The sequence below is a fragment of the Amblyomma americanum genome, chromosome 7, assembly GCF_052857255.1.
Source record: "Amblyomma americanum isolate KBUSLIRL-KWMA chromosome 7, ASM5285725v1, whole genome shotgun sequence".
Lineage (NCBI taxonomy): Eukaryota > Metazoa > Arthropoda > Arachnida > Ixodida > Ixodidae > Amblyomma > Amblyomma americanum.
Window position 1 is genome coordinate 125,565,367 of NC_135503.1, and position 19,486 is coordinate 125,584,852.

A 19,486-nucleotide genomic window follows, 5' to 3' on the forward strand; every position below is an offset into this window, starting at 1 on the left:
TCGTGGCAGCCGTGCTGGAACGAAAAAGCATTCGCAACAAGACACAATTTTCATGATTCGCATAACTTTAGTCTAACCTTCCGAGTTGTGCTCGATGTTTACCTTGATTAACGTCATTTCGGACTGCATAGGACAAAACTCGCAGTTTCAGAACAGGACGCAGTCTTTAAACCGGTGCGGTGCGCCTGCTCTTCAAAAAGCGAAGTGCAAATACCGGGCCAAGTGCAAATCTAATAGTTCATGTGCCGTACTTGCATGTTTCATTCCTTGGTTAGAATAAAACATGTGAAGGTTGAAAATGCTTGCCGTGATCTACATCGTCGTTAATCCACGGTGCCAGCTTTCTGCCAATCTCCTGAACGTGTAGGCCCGTCTTATTAACACGGTCTTGACTTAGACGTTTTAGAAACCTTTCTGAAGAAACGTATTACTGCAGACGTCTTAAAGAAGTTTCTAAAAAAAATACTTGCTAGCAACGTCTATGAGCTGTTTTGATCTAGCACAAGACATGTGAAGTCATTTCGAGCTGTTTCAGGGCATCACTACAACGTTTTGTGTTTCATGGGACCGACTCAGAAACAGTCATTTCACCTCCAATCCACGTTTATAGGCAGCACCAATTCATATCAAGAATTGCACTCATCATGCAGGGCACAGAAATGAGATCAGGACCACACTCACAAAAAAAAAGAAACCAATGATATGCACTGGTCAAATTGACAAGCTGGGATACCAAGGATAAACACAAACGAATCACGTCAGCTGCAGCTAGTGCAAGCATCCGCGAAATTTATTCCCATTTGGAACTCGAGGAGAATGAAATATTCGCGCCCGCAACAAACGAAAGCACTGCATACGCTTATTTGTACCTATAGCTGATTGTATGTATGATATACAAATAATCTCGGGCTGTCTTCAAAACGACTAGCGCACCACAAAATGCACTCGGAGGGACTATGTACAGCAGCGTGAGCAACTTCGGGATTGATCGAATTTGCTTTCTCGCATTATTCATGAAGAGTGGGTGAGATGCGTGCTGTGCAAACAGATGAACGTCGACAGACTTTTTTTCTTGACACCTTTCTTTATTTCACGATTATTATTCGCCTGGGTCTGGAAGTTCTTGTGTCTCCACTGGATTGATGCAGTTTGCGCACCAGGGCACGTTTTCCACTCCTGTTCTTGAGCTTATAACAATGACGCATGCGCACAAATGTTGGACTGCCTAGCCTCAATGCAAAGAAGCTTGACAACGAATCACTATACACTTGCTCGCTGTGCGATGTCGAAAGCGCATTCCAAGGTGCACGGTCACTAATTCGTCAATCGCAAAGATTGCACTTTTGGTTAGTCAGGCTAAATGAAGAAGTCGCTGCATAAAAGTGCATTCCTGTTTTCCCTTGGCGCGGAAATGGGCCTACGCCAAACCGTTCCGCTTGCTTGCTTTCCGGTTTAGACACGAGAGCGCTAGTACCCCCATGTTGGAAAAAAATTGTACGGCCTCGACAACCATTTGAAGTATAGTGTACTAATCTAGTATACTATAGTTTGAAGCCTCGCAGCCGGAGCGGCTGCAGCAACTGGCCGACCCGGCAACCTAGGGGGTTGGGGGGGGGGGTCACATGAATTTGTGGCATCATCACAACCTGCACATCAGATTGTGAGCAAACTGTCCATTGTGGCAGGTGGCAGTTAAATGAATGATTGGTTGCGAGCGGTTGCTCAGGCGGAGCAACCTGGGTCGCTCGTGCCCCACCGGTGGCAGCACCTGCCCTTGCAGGACAGAACGTTGGGCAGTGGCGCATCGCTTTGTCGCTGCGCCTGGAGCATGTGGTATGAGGTCTCTTAGGGATCTTTCAGGCTCGACGCCTACTGCACGGTCGCCTGAGGACCGGAAATGAGCAGCTTCCTTGAGTCAGCCCGGGTGAAGAACGCCAGCAATGAACGTTCTCCCTCGGGTACGGCCTGTCGTCGGGGGACGCGCTCGTGTGAGTGAATTGCAGCAGCAAATTTCGGAGAAGGGCCGTTGCCCGGGCTGCACCGCATAAGGAGAGCCACCTGCACTGGCGTTGCGAAATAAGTGACAAGCCATCTGCACGCGCTGGCGGCAAGTGCACAGTGGCGGGACTTCTCCGGAGTCTTAAAGGAATCAGCGCTGCTTCCGTGTCCTCGTGTGCCTGGCGGGTGCAGATCGAGTCTCATGCATGAAGGCCGCTGGCTTGGCGGTTGTGATGCTCCCGGTTGGTGCCATATGCAGCGAAAATCGGCGATTTACTTTTTTCCAGCGATGTTTATTGCCTTAGGGCATAAAGATTATGAAATGAGAAGTGAGTAAGATGCTTCAGTAAATGAAAAAAGGTGGGCTGATCTAATGAAATCAAGTAGTGAACGATGATGTGGGCGCTGTGTCCAGGCAATAGGAATCCGGATTGTCCGGTGAGAGACCCACCGCCGCTAGGTGCCGAATTCTTGTCGGCTTCAGCGCCGGGCAAACCCACAACAGGTGGTGGATATCCACCTCACAGTCTCTGATCTTGCAGACTGGACACCCGGGGTGGGGATATAAATCTGAAATGCGGCCACTTGCGTCTCAGCTGGAGTTAGGGCAACCCCGACCCGTATCCTCCGAGGCGTAACCTCCTCTGCACAGGTAAGACCACGGGGGAGGATTGCCGCACACGGAGGGATTAGAGCACGTGTGCGGAGCCAGAGGTGTTCCTTTCTTGTTAAAAGGAGGGTGCTGTCATCCAGAGTGAGGACTCGAGGCAAAGACGAGGTTGGGGTCGTGCGCTCAGGAGGTCACATGGCGCCCACTCAATACGGATTTAATGCGGGATGCGTGCCGCTAGACCATCGATGTCTTGGCAGATTTCTGGGGTGCGACTGACTCGTTGTAGTAGGCGTGGGACATGCAGGGCGTCGGTGCGAATGACAATGCTGGCCGTAGGTAGCATGTGAATGGCGGCCACAGAGCAAAGTGCCTCTAGAACCGCTAGCATTTCCGCACAGAATGAGGAAGGAGGTTCTGAGAGGCGAAACCTTGACGTTTTGTTCAGGGCAGGCTTGCAAGGACAGTAAACTTCCGTTGTTGTTTCGCATGCCTGGATGCTTGCGTCAACGTACATAACGATGGAGCCATGCGGCAGATTGGTGTCTTGCTCTGTAATTCGGTCGCCAAATGACGATGCCGCGCGGGTAAATGATGGCCGACATAGATCAGTTGGTTTGTTGTCGCTTAGCTGCACAAAACGCCAGGGAGGAAGAACTGGCGGGAGCGGCTGTAGAATGGAGTGCGATGAAGCATATGTGCTGAGTGCACACGTTGTGTGTGTAAGGTTTGACTTTAGGCGGCGAGCATCGCTTCCTTGCTGCACCAGTTCATCTAGTGTATTCAGCTGCGCATGATCTTGGAGCGCCACAATCGGGGTAATGCGGGGAAAGCAACTGATGACCCTCATTGCCTCTCGAATAACAGCTTCTAGACGATCCCATTGAGCCCTTGTCGAATGCTGGAATTGGGCTTGGTAAACGAGGTTCGGTTGCACAACCGCCCGCACCAACTGTCGTGCAACATGAGAGCGGGCTCCGCCAGTTTTAGGAGCAATGCGTCTAATCAGACCCAACGCCTGAATTGCTTGCTTTTTATCCCGAGAAAGCCAAGCAGTACTTGTTCCTTACTCGTGTATATTGTCAAGCCCAAGATTTTTACGGTGACGAATTGGTGTTGCAGCGCGTTTACGGTGCTCCCAGCGGTTGGCGACTGGCACGTACGTGGTTTTGCTCACTGAAAGCTGCAGACCAATTGAAGAAGCAAAAGTTGACGTCCCAGGTGAAAATTTCCTGCTGGGAATCTGCTGGTCCCAACACTGCTGGGATTTTGGCAGATTCCCAGCAGCTGCTGGGACCAGCAGGCGTTGCTGGGACCAGCAGGCGTTGCTGGGACCAGCAGGCGTTGCTGGGACCAGCAGTTGTTGCTGGGACCAGCAGGCGCTGCTGGGACCAGCAGGTGTTAGTGGGGCCAGCAGGCATTGAAATGAGCTTTGACCTCTCAAAATGTGTGAAAGAATAAGATCAGTAGAAACGAGGCAAATACCACCAACACAGAGCTGTATGGTATTGGTGTCACTTCTATTGTTCTAGTTCCTTCACGCAGAATTCGATGAACCCAAGCTAAACCAACGTGCCAGTTCTGCTCATCCGAGACTGCCGAGCAAACACAGCTCATTGGACACAGAATCCCACTTGCTGCTTTGGCGCATACTAATGCATTACATGCTCTCAACAGCAAGACAGGGCAGGAACATCTACTCATCTTGTGGAGTTGAACATGTTTATTTTCATGTGAAAGGAAATTTCATTCCTTCCGCTTGGATTTAACAATATCTTGGATCTTCTCGCTGAGAATCCTGTTTATATTTTTTACCACAGGGTCAACATCCACGCCCCTTTGTAGGCCCCAGTGCTTGACCGTGGCTGCAAAAAAGTGTTTACAACTGTTAATAAGGTGCTGCAGAGATAGCTGCCATATGAAAGGAAGGAGGGGTGCGACACAGTCGGATCCAGCAGGTGATTGCAGGGGCATAGTGCACATAACTCCCAACTTGCTATAATAACTAAAGAACTTTAGCCAACTCGCTTCTTGGCCTATAAAGAATTATCATTCACGGTTTCAGATTTAATCTGACGTTTAAAGGTGTCTGATAATTATAAGGCAGCTTATAGCTAAGCAGGCGTACTACTTACCACTTGGCGGCTGTCGCGGCTTTGAGCTGCCAGTGTTTTGCTTTTGGCATCGTCCATGTTTTTTTTTTAGCATGGTCTCATCATACTCTGCTTTTTTGGATGCCAGCAGAGTTCGCTTTTGCTTCTAAAGAACGAAAAAACTAAAAACACAGGATGTGCTGCAACAAGCATACACTACAACACATCGCAGGTTAAATTTCACGAGATTGCACAATGAACCAAGATATAACACTGCACAATGCAAGCACACCTTCTTCTTTTGGGCTGCTGTTTCCTCTTCACATGCCTCACTTGAAGAATCATGCGAATCTAGAATTTTTGGCATCGCAAGTCTTTTTTTTTTCATCCTTTCCTGGATTTCTTTCTCCGACTCTGCAGTGAGAAATTCAGACATACACACACATATATTATAGTAACCCAGTTCGCGTGGCAAAATCTCATGCAATTAAGGTGCACAAAACTGAGCCATTACCTCCTAGCATCAGGACTTGGGTGCTGTAGTGACTGCTGTCCTTTCCGTCCAGCGGATCTCTCCAGAACGCGGTATACACAGACCGCGTATTGAAGTCTGTGTTGTTTTTCGGGTTGAAATTCGTAATATCCTTTGCAGGAATCACGTACAACTTCTTATCTATATCGTGCGCGAACCTGACAATGGCAAACATCGCACGTGTCTGTGGAGCGTGATGCACACCAAGGATCACTAATAACTCTGCAAGCGCAGATCAGCCGCAGATTATTTAACTGAATAAGTTCGGATTAGCGAAGTAATTTAAAAAGCTAAAAGCCGCCACAGTATGATAGAACAGAGAGACGGGGATCGATACTCGTCCGTGCACTCCGAGAAGACAGGGAAAAAGGGGAAAAGAAAGGTAAACAGGTACCCAATGTTGCTATCTCCAAAAATCGATGCGACAAACTTCGGACAAGAAAAAAGGTAGTCGTCAGTAAGCAAGTTTTTCAAAACTGGTTTAAAACAAAACAATTGATACACAGTTACTTATTAAGTTTTAGTGGCATGTTCATGTAATTAAATGTGCTAATTTACTCGTAAATCAGTTCAATGAGCTCTTGAAGGATAGCCACATCGGCATTTTCACCAGTCCAGGTTGTCTAAATCCAATCCAAATCCAACTAGACGCTTCGTTCAACTCGACGACTGTAGTGCAGTGAACTAGTATATTTTCTGTAACTGTAGGGCCTCCTGCAAAATAGGCTAGGACACGAGTTTTTTTTTTTTTGTAAGGGCCGCCCGATACAAAGAGAAAGCCCCATATCCAAATCCTGCAGCAGCAACAGCAATCCCCGCCTAGTGCTTCTCTTCGGTCGACGTTCAAGTGCTATTCGGATGGTGGCCGTGGTATTATTGTCACAGTGAGCTGAAAGAATGGGCCGCAGAAATAAGCTGTACCGGCGTTGTCTTGACCCAGGCAGCGATGCTGGTCTTCCGACTTCCACCAGAAGTTATCTTCGGATGTCTGCGCACCCACCGTCTCCAGCTGAAGGGCCTACGCGGTAATCGTCGCCAGTGCAAGGGGATACGCACCCGACGTCAACAGCGCAAGGATCTCCGCGGCCGCCACCATTGCCAGCGCAAGGGTCTACACGCTAAGCTTCGCCAGAGCAAGGACCTGCGCGGTCATCTTCACCAGCGCAGACATCACCACAGGCCACGCATCATGATGGGGATGATTATGGCAGCAGCTATAATTGGTCAGGTCCTACGGAAACTCCTACATCGTCGAGCAATCACACGCAACTGCCTGACTTTTCCGAGCACCCTGAGACGTCAGATCAGACGCAATGCAGTGATTTAACTGTTGAGGACTTCCTTGCACTGACTGTGAATTTTGCCATTGAGTATGGATTGTCTTGGAAGGCAATCAAAGCGCTTCAAAGACTGATATTATATATTCTTGATAGGCATGATCTTCCATTGACGAAGTATCGTTTTAAGAAAAGCGTTGGAGTTGGAATTCACAAGGCGAAGTTCAACTTTTACTGCTAGCCGTGCATGAAGCTTGTCGCAGAAGCTTGTCACTGTGTTTCTTTATTTAGTTACACCTGTCTCCCAATAAATACTCAAGTTTCAAGCTCTGAAGCAGTTGCCAAATGGCTGTTAATACACACCTTCTGAATAAAACTAGTCATGTCTAGTTGGTTTCCAACTAGCTAGGTCATCTGGTCCAATACACGCCAGGTTGAATTCCCAGCTGATCAGTTTTTCTCCAGGCAAGTAAATAATAATCTCAATATAAAGCCGGTTTCTTCTCTACTGAGACCAGTAGAACCCTTCTGACGACCGGCTACTTGATTTTAAAAGCAACAATATGTTTCAGTTGACCGAGTACAAAACCAGCAGGTTTACTGCTGGGACCAGTTGATCGAGTACAAAACCAGCAAGGTTGCTGCTGGGACCAATCCGCCAACACAAAACCAGCAAGTGGTGCTGCTGGGACCAGCAGACTCAGACATCAAAGCCAGCAAGGTTGCTGCTGGGACCAGTTCCCAACACAAAACCAGCAAGTAGTGCTGCTGGGACCAGCAGGTTCAGACCAAAACCAGCAAGTGGGCTGCTGGGACCAGCAGGCCCAGACCGAAACCAGCAAAGTTGCTGCTGGGACCAGTACAAACCAGCAGATTCCCAGCAGGAAATTTTCACCTGGGCTCAGAGGGAAAGGCAGAGCAGCAGAACATGTGCACATTCGAAGCGAACATACAGAACATATAGATTGTAATTATGCAGTATGGAAAACAGCAAAGACAGGAGAAATACTTGTGGTCATGAAACAAACAAATTCGAATGAAGACAGTAAACGGCCAACGATCATCAAGCAGTTTGCAGGAAACGTCGTTGAACCTAAAATATAGTACTCATGACAAAGCTCACCTATTAAAGAAACACGGTGCGGCATTGATGAAATATAACTTAAAGCCCTTAATGAGGGCGGTAAAGGTATTTGGGTTTATGCTGTGATGATTTAGTGTGTATTGTAAAACGAAACGAAGGCTCTGTTTTCCGTATAACGTCCTCGTTCGAGCTAAACACTATATTTGCTTGCTTCTGATGGGAAAGTGTTTATCATGTGGCTTAAGTCCAGCAAGATTCTTCGGGAAGTCGGATGAGCATTGTGGTAAGAATGTAAGGCAGTGCAACAAGCGACACTCAAACGTGGTTTGCACACGGTTAATCCTATATCGTGAAATAAAGTTTCCGTGTGGGCAGTGTGACCCGCTCAGCGATAAGTCTTATTTCCTTTTTTTGGAAACTAAGTATGATGTTTAAATTTGTTCTGGATGTTGTACCCCCCAAAAAAGTGACAATAGTTGAAATTCAGCGTGCTAAATAATCTTGTGCTTTGGGGAAAATTTGGCCTGAAGTCTCAAGAGGAAGCCTACAGACCTAGTAAGCTTACTTTCGATATACATTATATATGGTCAGACTGTGTGAAGCGAGAGTCGAAAACAACGCCGAGCGATTTAAACTTGTCTACAATTTCAATGGTGTTATTTTTTTTACCTGCAGGGTGTTTACAATCACATTTAGTATGAGGGGCCGGAAAAAGAGCTTTGATCTTGCATGAATTAGGTATACTAAACCATTAGCTCTGGACCATTTGTGGAGAGCACAAAGAACCAATTTCTTACGACCCCAACCTCGTCCTTGCCTCGAGTCCTCACTCTGGATGGCATCACCCTCCTTTTAACAAGAAAGGAACACCTCCGCCGCCGCACACGTGCTCTAATCCCTCCGTGTGCGGTAATCCTCCCCCGTGGTCTCACCCGTGCAGAGGAGGTTGCGCTTCGGAGGATACGGGTCGGGGTTGCCCTTACGGGTCGGGGTTGCCGTAACTCCAGTTGTGACACGCATGTGGCCGCATTTCAAAGATTTATATCCCCGCCCCGTGTGTACAGTCCGCAAGAACAGACACTGTGAGGTGGATATCCACCACCACTTGTGGGACTGCCCGGCGCTGAAGCCGACGAGAATTCGGCACCTGGCGGCAGTGGGACTCTCACCGGACAATCCGGATTCCTATATTGCCTGGATACAGGGTCCATATCATCGTTCACTTCTTGATTTCATCAAATCAGCCCACCTTTTTTAATTTATTTAAGCATCTTACTCATCTCTCACTTCATAGTTTTTTTATGCCCTGAGGCAATAAACATCGCTTCAAAAAGAAAAACAATTTCTTCTATTGATTAGTTCATCGGCAGAGGAGCCACTAAGGAAAAAAAAAAACTTCTGTCATCGATGTACTGAATACAACTTGTGGGCTATCGATGCGATGCCATTCGCACAGACATTAAAAAGGAATGGACCGAGAAGGCTACCTTGCGGGACACCACATTGAATCGAAAAGAGAACGAAACTTATGATTATCGACTGAAACGACCTGTTGGCGCCTGTTTCAGTAAGAACGAAGAAGTTGAAGGGACAGACCTCGGACACCATGTAGCTTTCCAGTTTACAAATTAATATTTCGTGATAATCGGCGAAGGTACCAAGAGTCAAGTTGTTAGCTTCAATATTATTAAAAATAATTTCCTTTAATACCCTTACCGCAAAGCTGAAGTGCCCCCTCCAGTTTGTTTTTGTTTTTTTCTCGTCGAAATTGCCAACCTGATGTCCACGTGTGCACGGGCCTTTTATTCATCGATGACAAAACTCACAGTGCCGGTGGATCACGTCTGAACACGGAAAAGCACCGTGCACGTAAGAACGTGATGCATGATACGAAACGCGCTCCGCTGGAAATCTGTACCAGCCGCCGTCGAAGCTGTCACGATAGTTGTAATGTCATGTGACGCAGGCTGGTATTGCTCCGGTTGGCCAGAGAGCCGGAGTACGATGACGTCACAAAAGTGACGTTGACATGAGCAAATTCCGCGGGCAATTTGAATGGAGAAAGAGTTCTAAAATTTCATTTGCAGTTTTATCAGGAATGTGGCTGCCTTGTCGCTCAGAGAAAACTTTGACAGTATTTACGAGGAACACTCTGTCCATACCTATGCGGTGCAGCAGTTCGAGCGGCCGAAGCGACGAGGTTCCAACGAGACGGAAATATTTCGCTACGAGGTGCCGCTCAGTTCGTGCAGTCGCTTGCATGTAGACGGCGATAGGCCGAAAACTGAGGCGACAGCGAGGAGGAAGGCCAAGGGGGGCGGTATGGAGAGAAAATGAGGAAAGTACAGCGAGCGCGTCAGGAGAAAAGCAGGAGAAGGTGCGACGGGGGTAGGCACTAAAGCCCCTCGTTGAAGCAAAAGTAACCCAAAGCTTGGAACTTTCCGGCTTCCCTCCTCTCCTAGCCTGCCGCCGGATAATCGAGCCTCCCATTGGCCGAGGCGCCGTGGTTACGTGTTCCCGCGCGCTTTTTTGCTCCGCAGCAGATGCCGGCGCCATTGTAGGGGTAGGAATCGCGCTTCGTTTTCTTTTTGTGCGACAGAGTTTTGGCGCGAGGTGTTTTTTCATCTTTGACGGCGTCTACGCGTTGCGGTGATGCCGAGCTTCTGTTGCGCGTATGGATGCAACAACCGAAGAGGCAGTGGGAAAAGATTTTTTGTAATTCCGTCCGGAAAAAGCAACGCGGTTTGCCGAAAGGTTTCGCTGCACAGGATCGGCCGGGCAAACTTCGATAATGTACTGGATCCTCGACTTTGTGCGGTTAGTGGCCGTTCTTCAGTTGGTCAGTCGTGTTTTTTTTTTTCGGCTGATTTAGTGGGAAGCGCGAGCGACGGCAGTCTTTCTTCGCAGTAAATGCTGTTTGGCATAGTTGTAGATGGAATTGTTCGCTCGTAGGCTACGAAAGCTGTGATTCTTGTTGTCTTATGCCCACCGTGCCAGCTCTGCGATATTCTGCAGGTGCAGCTTTGATGTTGCGCGCATTTTGTGGCGTGTCGACGTGGTTGCAGTCACACTCGGTCGCAGGCTCTACTCAAAAGTTACGCTTCATATATTGCTTGAACCCTCATGTTTACGTTGCTGGCGTTGGAGCTCCAAATTTCATCTTGCGCACTGCTGCAGGAATATTTGCTGCAGTTGGACTCCTTCGCTTACGAACTCTATACTGAAGAGATGGTTCTCGCTTTTCCATGCCCGCTTTTTATGCTGCTCGCAATATAGGTCTAGCTTTTATGTTGCGCGCATTGCTTGCCGTATTTGTGTCGTTAATGATAGACTCCTTCACTCATCATGAATTCGATAATAAATGGGCGGTTCTCGCTGTTTGAGCCTACGCTGTTCATGCTGCTCGTGGTGCAGGTCTATCTTTCATGTTGGGCGCATCGCTGGACGTATTTGTTTAGCTTCAGTTGGACTCTGTCGCTCACGAACTCGACGCCAAAAGGGTGGTTATCGTTGTTGAAGTCCCCGCTGTTCATGCTGCTCGTGATTCAGGTTCAGCTTTCATGTTGAGCGCATTGCTGAATGTATTGTCAGGCAGGGTTCATACCAAAATCGGGCGTTTCTTTGCCTAGGCACAGTAACGCAGCTATCGCTTGAATACTCGATATCTGCGTGGATAATAATTGAGAATGCAAGTGAGGACCTCCGTTAAACATAGTTGTAGACATTTTGGGTTCAAGGCCGTTGTCGCTTCCGCGAATTCGCGCAAAAATCACACTGCGTGGAACTTTGTAACGGGGATAGGTGGCGTAAAATGAACCACCAACGCAAGGGTGCGCGCACTGATCCTGACGATTTCTAACGTCTGACTTTGGCAAAACTCTTACGGCTTTTTGTAGGGCCTGTTGACGTGTTAACACCTGGACATGTTTTTCAAGTTATGAAAGATCACGCTCTCTGTATATTTTTCATGCTTTGAATTGTTCCTTGTAAGTTTGTGTCATACAAAATCTTACTTTATTCGTCTTACGATCACTTCACCGAAGACCAGTTTGAGAGCCATGCCCTTCAGGATTACGGTATAAAGGAATTAAGGCTAGATGCAGTACCAAGCCTTTTTGTTCATCGAAAGCGGCCCACACCCAGGAATGGGAAGGCTCGGAAGCTAACAACTCTCGACGTACTACTTTGTAATCACATGTTTGCTTGTTACCATAGCAAACCTTGCAACAACATATTTCTTATAACTGTCCGAAAGGTATAGTTGCTTAAAGCAAGTGAGCTTAGAAAAATTTCGTGTCGAGGTATTGACAATATTTCAGCAGAAATATGGGAGACTTACCCCATTCTATTTTCTCCTTGTTTTATCAATTTTGACTTCAAGCAACTTCTTAAACGAGCCAGCGTGTTTGCTTCAGAGAGAACTGAGTAAATTCGAGTTTTGATTTTTCAGCATTTTTGAGTTTTTTTCTCTTTTGCACGCTACTCCGACCGAAAGCGAATAATTAACTGTGGCAGTCCAGGCTACTGCGCTTTAGCCATGGAGATTACAAGAGGAAAGGCAATGTTTTCTTACAAGCCATCATTGCGTATGCTGACCCAAAATGATAATCACCTAAACAAGCAGCATTCGAATGACTCATGCAGCGCTGTAGTTGCTCACGAAACCGCGTTTAAATGCCTTTTTTCGGTTGCTGTTAATCAATCTAAGCTATGAACCCTACATCAAAATTCTGATCACAACCGTGGTACAGTGGGCAACTATAGGACATCGTATTCGCCTATTTACAAACAAGCATTACGTGGCTACCATCATTCGGATATTTTTAACGGTAGCCTGCGAGGTGTCCAAGGTGTCTTAACTCTGAAATAATCTCCAAGCTTTCCTGCACTAAAATAATTGAAATTGAGACGAATGATCACCTACACACTGAATAGCACAGCCCGTTGCACAAGCGAACGCACCTTTGAGAGAATTAAACCGGCCATCCGTTCAAATAAAGCCTAGGCCGCACATCTAGTTCGCATGTCGGTCCACTTCCTCTTTGCGGAGTTAAATTGTTAATAAGATTGGGCAAAAGATGCCGGTTGAAAAACACCACTGCGAGACATTCACTATAGTGCCCCGAGCTCGCTCCCTCACTCCACATCCACCGTGTGCACCGCCATCATAGCGATCGCAGTACGAAAAGTTCCGATAAAGCAGTGCAACATGGGTCGGGGCAGTTATTTGGGTAAGTAATTTTTGTATCTCCCATGCCATGCGGCCGAATCAGAGGCAGAAAATGCAACAGAAATTGGCTGGGGCTTAGCTAAGCCTGGATATCTCGAAACGAAAAGGCTCGGTGTTGCTTATGATTTAGCTTAAGGTTATGCTTTTCACGCCGTTTAGCGAGACGTGCCTATCGTACTTCTGGCGTTTCAGACTCGGCTTTGCTGCGTCGTTTAGCGAGATGTTCTTCTCGTTGTTCGGGTGTCTCGGACGCTCAGTCGTGCTTTTAGCCTTTAGTTTCTTCGCTCCTTTTCAGCCAACTGCCGTGATAGCACTTCTGTATCGGTAGTATCGCTCTCTTCTCCTTCCATGTTGAATGCGCACGCCTATTTTTTGGCAAGCGGTTATATAGTCGGCCTCCGCGATAAACACGCGCTTGCGGCGAACGTCGAACGATGGCAGTGGCCATCTGTGCCGCGCGTGACGTCACGCGCGCCAGCGGCGAAAGGTCAGGCGACAGAGTCGGCGGCGGCCACCTGCGCCGTGCGTGACGTAACTCGTGCTGTGACATACGGCGGCTCGCGCGAAGCGCGGTGTTGACTAGCATAGTGAAGCTTTTCGCTTCAAAAATTCATTCGGGCGCGCAGTGGCGCCAGCGTTGGAAACGTAGCGCGCAGAGTATATTCACTATAGTGCCGCGAACTCGCTCACGCAAGCCACTTCCAACGCATGCTCCGCAATCAACGCGATCGCAGGACAAAAGGTTTCGATAAAGCAGCGCAGCGTTGGCCGTGGCAGTTATTTCAGTAACTGATTTTTCGATCTTCCATGTCATCATGCCTTTTCGACCGAAGCCTAGGCATAAACAAAATTCATTCGGGCGCGCGGTCTGCTCCGCTCCAAAAGGAGAGCGTCTGCTAGTATCCCCTAGCCTAGGTGCCGCCACCGTCGGTGCCCGGCAGGAGCCGAGAGAAGGAGCGCCTGCATAGGAGGGAGGAGATGTAGTTACTTTTAGCCTATTCAGGGGCTTTAGGGTAGAATCGTGTCGCGCTCAATTTGAGGGGCAGTTGCGGCTTCAGCAAAAAGCACCGACCGAAACGAGCCTTTCGGGCGGCGGCGCGCCAAGTAGTAGATTCCTCGCTTGGCCGGAAGCCGAGCCCCAGCGCCGCGGTTGTTCGGCGCAGCATGTTAGTCTCCAACCGCATATATGGTTGAAATACCTCAACTGTGTGCTCACATTTCGCATTACCGAGTATCGTTATCGCCGCGCAAGCGATAGCTTCACTACGCCATGTAAAGCCAAGGTCACCGGGTCGAGCCGTAGCCGTTTTGTGCATGCGCCGAGCAACAGGGGCACCTCGCGTGACGTCAGAGTTGCTCCGTCGCCGCTGCCGCCGCCTACTCCGCAGCGTCGCACATGCGCAGGTGCGCTACAGCATGCGCAGTTGGGCAACAGATGCGCCTTTTTATAAACAGAGGGTGCGAAGCGCCCGTTCTTCAGATGAACGATGGGTGAAGAAGCGCAAAGTCCGCGTGTTAAAACTGCGACCGACATCAACGGCGACTGCGGGAGGCCACGTCGACGGATCCCGAAGTTGTGGCCTGGTATAAGGCGAGTCGACAACGAAGCCAGGAATGCCAAGCGTGAGGCTGAGACGCCGGAGCAACGAGAAAGGCTCGCCAAGCGACGCCGTCAAGAAGCGGAGAAATGACATCCACGTATTCTTCGGGTCAGCTGTCGCCTACACACTAGGTTTAACCGGAGATAAACCACCGACAATTTTTATCTAACTGCAGTGCGCAGACGTGCTTCGTGCAGTCTTCGCTACTTCAAACTGATTTTTGTTGTCATTTGCAACCAAGTGCAGTTCTTCAACATTTTCCGTGGCTACTGTTTTTAGACAAGTACGATGGTTTTGAATTTTTCTAGTTTTGATTAATCATCATTATCATCAGCCTGACTACACCCACTACCGGGCAAAGGCCTCTCCCATGTCCCTCCAATTAACCCTGTCCTTTGTTTTGATTAATTTTTAAACATGGCTCCATAGTCGCAGTCCCAGTATTGAAGAGTGATTTTGTCTTAGCAGTATACTGTTGCTCCCTCATATGACGACCGCAGGCATGGGTGCTTGAGGGTTGTCTTAAGCGCAGCATTGTTCGTCTAAACATGCCGCTGTTCCATGTCGCGAAAAGGTGTGCAGTGTACACTGGAGTCCCTTTCCACAAAGGTCAGGAGTCTGTATTGCGAAAGGTTCTTCTTTTGTTTAATCTTATCAATCCACGTACTTCAAGAGCTTCGTTTCATCAGACGCTTATTTACGGTACTAGCAAACATAGCCCTCATGTGAAATGGTCCGTTTTCTAGCCATGCTCCACTGCATTCTGCTGAGTACTGTGCAGAGTGATGTGTTATCCTGTGGAAACTCTTCAGCGTATTCTTATGACATGTGGTAGCTGCTGCTGTTGCGGATCAGTAATGACACACTTTGGCTTTGCAGGTCGTCGTGAAGTCCCTGGAAACAATGGCTGCCGTCTCAGCCTTTCGGCACCTTCGCAGTCTTTCGATTGCGCTCAGACCTCCCATATCTTTTGTCAACGTCGATTCGGAGCTGCTACGACTGCTGCGGGCGCTGCCACGGCTAGAGTGTCTTTCCTTGGAGTTTTGCGGAGGTTTGCGGCTGGCTGTGATAACAAAACTTTGTCCACAAATCAAAGGCCTACGCTTGTTGTCTTGCGAAGGCCCAAGCGATGATGACATCGCCCTAGACGGTAATGCATTCCCCGACCTGGAAATACTGGAAATGAGCGCCAAACTCCATAAACGCACTTATCATGGACTCTTTCGAGCTACTGCCCAACGGCTGCGGATCCTGCGTTTGTCCGGTGACGGCACGTGCTCAGAGTTTCTCCATCTCTGCTGCCTCGGTGGGCAACAAATCTCTTTTCCGCACGTCGAAGAACTGATGCTAGGAACTAAATTGACTGTCTCGGCATTAAAGCTTCACCCGGAAGACCTGCACACACTGTTGAAGGCGCTGCCCGAGCTGCGTCTCCTGGTGACGGACAGCTACGACCTGAGGCTTTTCTTCCAGAATTACTGTGTGCCCCGTGGCCGCGTGTCTCTCTTGTGGTGCGAGTGCGTCTTTTGTGCGGTGCACGACGAGAACCGCGATCGGCGTCGGGAATATATTGCGTCCCAACTGCCACACGACTGTTAAGAGGCCGGGCTCGCTTGGTTGCTGTTCATTAGAAGGTGATGTATTGGAAGCGCATTTATTAGACGTGATATACAAGAAAAAGAAAATAGTCCATTTTTTGCAGATATTTTTTTGTGATTGTCGGATATATCACTGTTGCCGGACACAGCTCAAGAAAGAAGTGCCCCTTAAAGGAGACCTTCCAGCCAATGGCGGTGATCGATCCTGATATCTCTGCGGCTTATCCGATTTTACGGAGGCACCTCCGATACCATGCTAGGGGTTTAACCGCCATGTCATGGTAAATGGCCGACACCATTGGCTGGAGGCTTACTTTCTCGGTATCGCGGGTTTTGCAAGCTGTTTCTTGACTTGTCTTACGACTAATGCTGAGAGTTGTGAAAAGAGAAAATATGCAGGATCACCACCCGTCATCCTCTGAAGTGCGTGCGGTTCCGCTATACATTAATGCTTGCTGTGCGAGATGGCGTAAAATTATAATTTAGGGCGCAACGCTGCTGAAGCAGGCAGAGCGATCCCTGGGAAAAACGTGTGACAGGCAGCTGTCAAAGTTCATGCACATTGTCCGCACCTGGGGCTAACAACAAGAAAATTGGGAGGTGCCGATTGTGAGATGATATGCGGATACACTAAAGACAAGGAAAAAGAGATGGTAGCATGCAGCAGCTCCAATGCCCCTGGTGGGTGTCTGTCGTTCTCCGAATGCACGAACAAACAAGCTCCATTTTTCTCATCTGCGAATGTTTTCACGTGCAGTACTGTCCCTACAATTAACACTTTTGGACGTTTTCAGGGTTTGCCTAATTTGGAATGGAAGGCTTCGAAGCGTCTGTTTCTATCCCCATCTTTCACGCTTTAGAAGTGCGGGATAATGACCGCACAAGGACGAGGGAGTCGAAAATCATAGGTTTTTATTCGGTGAACTCCGCTTGAAGCTGTCGTTGTTTGTCGTTCCGTTTATAAGAACGTTTTTTTTTCTCCGGTATTTTTATTGCCACGGTTGATTTGCCACGTTGGCGGCGCCGTTACGCGTCAAGAGAGGCTGCTTTGTGATGAGGATGCGAACCTTGGTTGCACTGCACTTGAGGGCAGCACGCAGGCGCCCGACAGCTCCGGCTCAGTGTTATGTAATTGTCCATGTAAAAGGTATGGTGTGTTTATGTAGCTCCAGAACGATACAAAACAATAAAGTTTGGTTCCACGGGCGTTGGCTCTTCATTTTCCTGAACATTGGTATAGCTTTGAGATGCGTTCCTCAACGTTTCGAGAGCCCATTGGAATGTCTCGGCTATCTGCGAAACTGGGAAACAAGGTGAGAAATATTAAGTGAAAATCAAGCAGACTAGTAGCGGTCGCTTTCGCTTTGTTAAAGAACGACCTTTAAGCGAATTGGATTAATGAGAGGGCTTTAGGAAAGCTGATTTAAGAAATTGGCCTTTAGGCGATGTGCTTGTCCTTTTGTAGCTAGGTGTTTTGAGGTGAAGTGATGGTTTTTCTTCAAGGTTTGTTATCTCACTTGGGAGGTGCATGCTTCTGCGGAATGCTTCTACAAAATGACAGAGAGGTACTTGGTCTGCTTGACGGGTCTACAGCTTGGGCGCACATTTCAGTGTGTGATATACGGGCCCCAACAACCACTGCAGCGAAGGTAACCTACTGCTGCGCCTCTTTAATTTGTGCACGGGCCGCGGAGCTTCCCAGTACACTCAGGGGGCACCGCTGACAAGGCTTAGCAGTGAGCTTAGCTTAAGCCGTCTTTTTTTTCTAGCGCTTTCTGACGTATGTTCGCACAGCACAGCTGCGACGGACTGCAAGTGGGTAGAGGGTGAAGCATGGCGAAAGGTACGCCATCACGTAGAAAATAAAAAATTATAAGGAGCCAAAAAGACTCAGCAATTATCCCACTCAATGGACATCTAAACTGCACAGTGTAGGGAGGGTTGCGGGAGGACATATGCGCTCGACGGAAGAGGTGCCGTAGTGGTGGGCTCAAGAATAACTTATGTGCATCCAGCTGGTCTACCAGGCTCGACGGGCAGCTCGCGCCTTGCACATGAAAACTAACCTGGCGTAGTCTTCGTAGACGCCGTAGAGTACTACCACCCCTCTGTGTACTCTCCAACAACCTACAACACACGACATCAGGGCAAACACCTCGATAGAAGACGCGGAGAAGCAGCCATTGCGCTAGCGATAACGTCTTCCACTGCCTCTCGTATCCTGAGCGATTCCAAAACAGCCATTCAAAATTTTGCCCGCAGGCAGATACGTGTTTCCGCCTATAAAATTCTCACCCCCAACCACCTCGCCCCATCCAAACAGTCTGTGTACCGGCCCATTCGGGCATTCCCGGTAACAAAGTGGCCCATTCCGCTGCTCGAGCTTACGTCAACCAAGCGGCGCCTACTGAAGACCCAGGCAGCGCGAGAGACCGGCTGATTACATATCACATGATGCTATACACTACCGCGAAGAACGGCTACTTTACCCCTTGCCACACACATCGCTGACAAAACAACAACGAAATAGCTGGCGACAACTCCAGGCTCGCACATTTCCCTCCCCACCGCTACTTGCGCTTTTCTTCCCTTCTACCCCAGAATGTTCCCTCTGTGGGGCCATCCGACCCGGCCTCGCAACTGAGGCTAGTGCAGTGGGCAGAGAAGGTCGCCGTCAGACACGGGCTGCCGGCCACCACCCACGAACCTGCAGGAGCCAGCCCAGCTCTGAAAATTTGTACGATAAGGCCTCCGCCAATAATTTCTACTACCTGGGGATCTAACGTGCACTGACATTGCACAGCTCTCGGCTGCTTTTGAGTTTCGCCTCCACCGTACCATTTCCTTTGCAGTGAAGCCTGTCTTCCATGGGAGTGTTGTGTTGGATATGGACTCGAGCAAGAAGGCGGCAACCTGACTCCGTTTGCGACAAGTGCGTGTACTGGTTTGTAAGGTGCACCTCCCGGAGTTCCCAGAAAGTATTCACCGCCCCAAGGGCCATAAGACGGCTGTTTCACCGAAAGCGGCAAAGCTTTTTACGCAGTGCCGTCCAGTAAGGTCAGTCGTACGTCAGCGACTGCATATAGGCTCACGGGATGCGAACAGTCACAGTAGAAGATATGCCATTACACATGTGGTGCACCACGAGGGAGGGGGTGCTATGCTGCAAGATTTAAGAGATAATGGCGACCAGTGTGATGCGCCTCTCTGTCATCTATATTTCTCTAAAGGGTGGAGACCAAAAAATTTTCATTGCATGTGTTTTGTTTGGCATGATGCATAGGACACTAGTGACAGCGTATTACCTCGTGCAATTGGTTTCATCCGTAAATAATTCATTTCTCTCACTATGTAGTTTCAGTTTCTGTGGCCGAAGGGTAGTTGCGGCATGGAAGGATTGATATCACATGAGGTGCACAAAAAGTGCAATATAATTGTTGCTTCACATTGTAATTCATTCCAG

The 19,486-nt window shown here is 48.6% G+C and overlaps 1 protein-coding gene and 1 long non-coding RNA gene across 3 annotated transcripts in view; one reads left to right on the forward strand and one right to left on the reverse strand.

Annotated features, from left to right (window-relative positions):
* Positions 1-17,245, forward strand: part of LOC144099534 (uncharacterized) — a 102,833-nt gene extending 85,588 nt beyond the window's left edge. Inside the window, exon 4 of the mRNA XM_077632911.1 lies at positions 15,305-17,245. Within this exon, the coding sequence (XP_077489037.1) occupies positions 15,305-16,024 (720 nt within the window). The 3' untranslated portion in view covers positions 16,025-17,245. The remainder of the gene's footprint in view (positions 1-15,304) is intronic.
* LOC144099533 (uncharacterized) lies at positions 4,314-5,678 on the reverse strand. 2 transcript variants are annotated; one of them, XR_013307424.1, is made up of 4 exons: positions 5,216-5,678; positions 4,994-5,115; positions 4,744-4,883; positions 4,314-4,473 (listed from the first exon to the last, which is right to left on the reverse strand). It is a non-coding gene; the product is annotated as an uncharacterized LOC144099533 (long non-coding RNA). The 2 variants fall into 2 exon arrangements; XR_013307423.1 differs by having other exon boundaries at positions 4,314-4,883; positions 5,216-5,675.
* Positions 17,246-19,486: the final 2,241 nt, after the last annotated feature.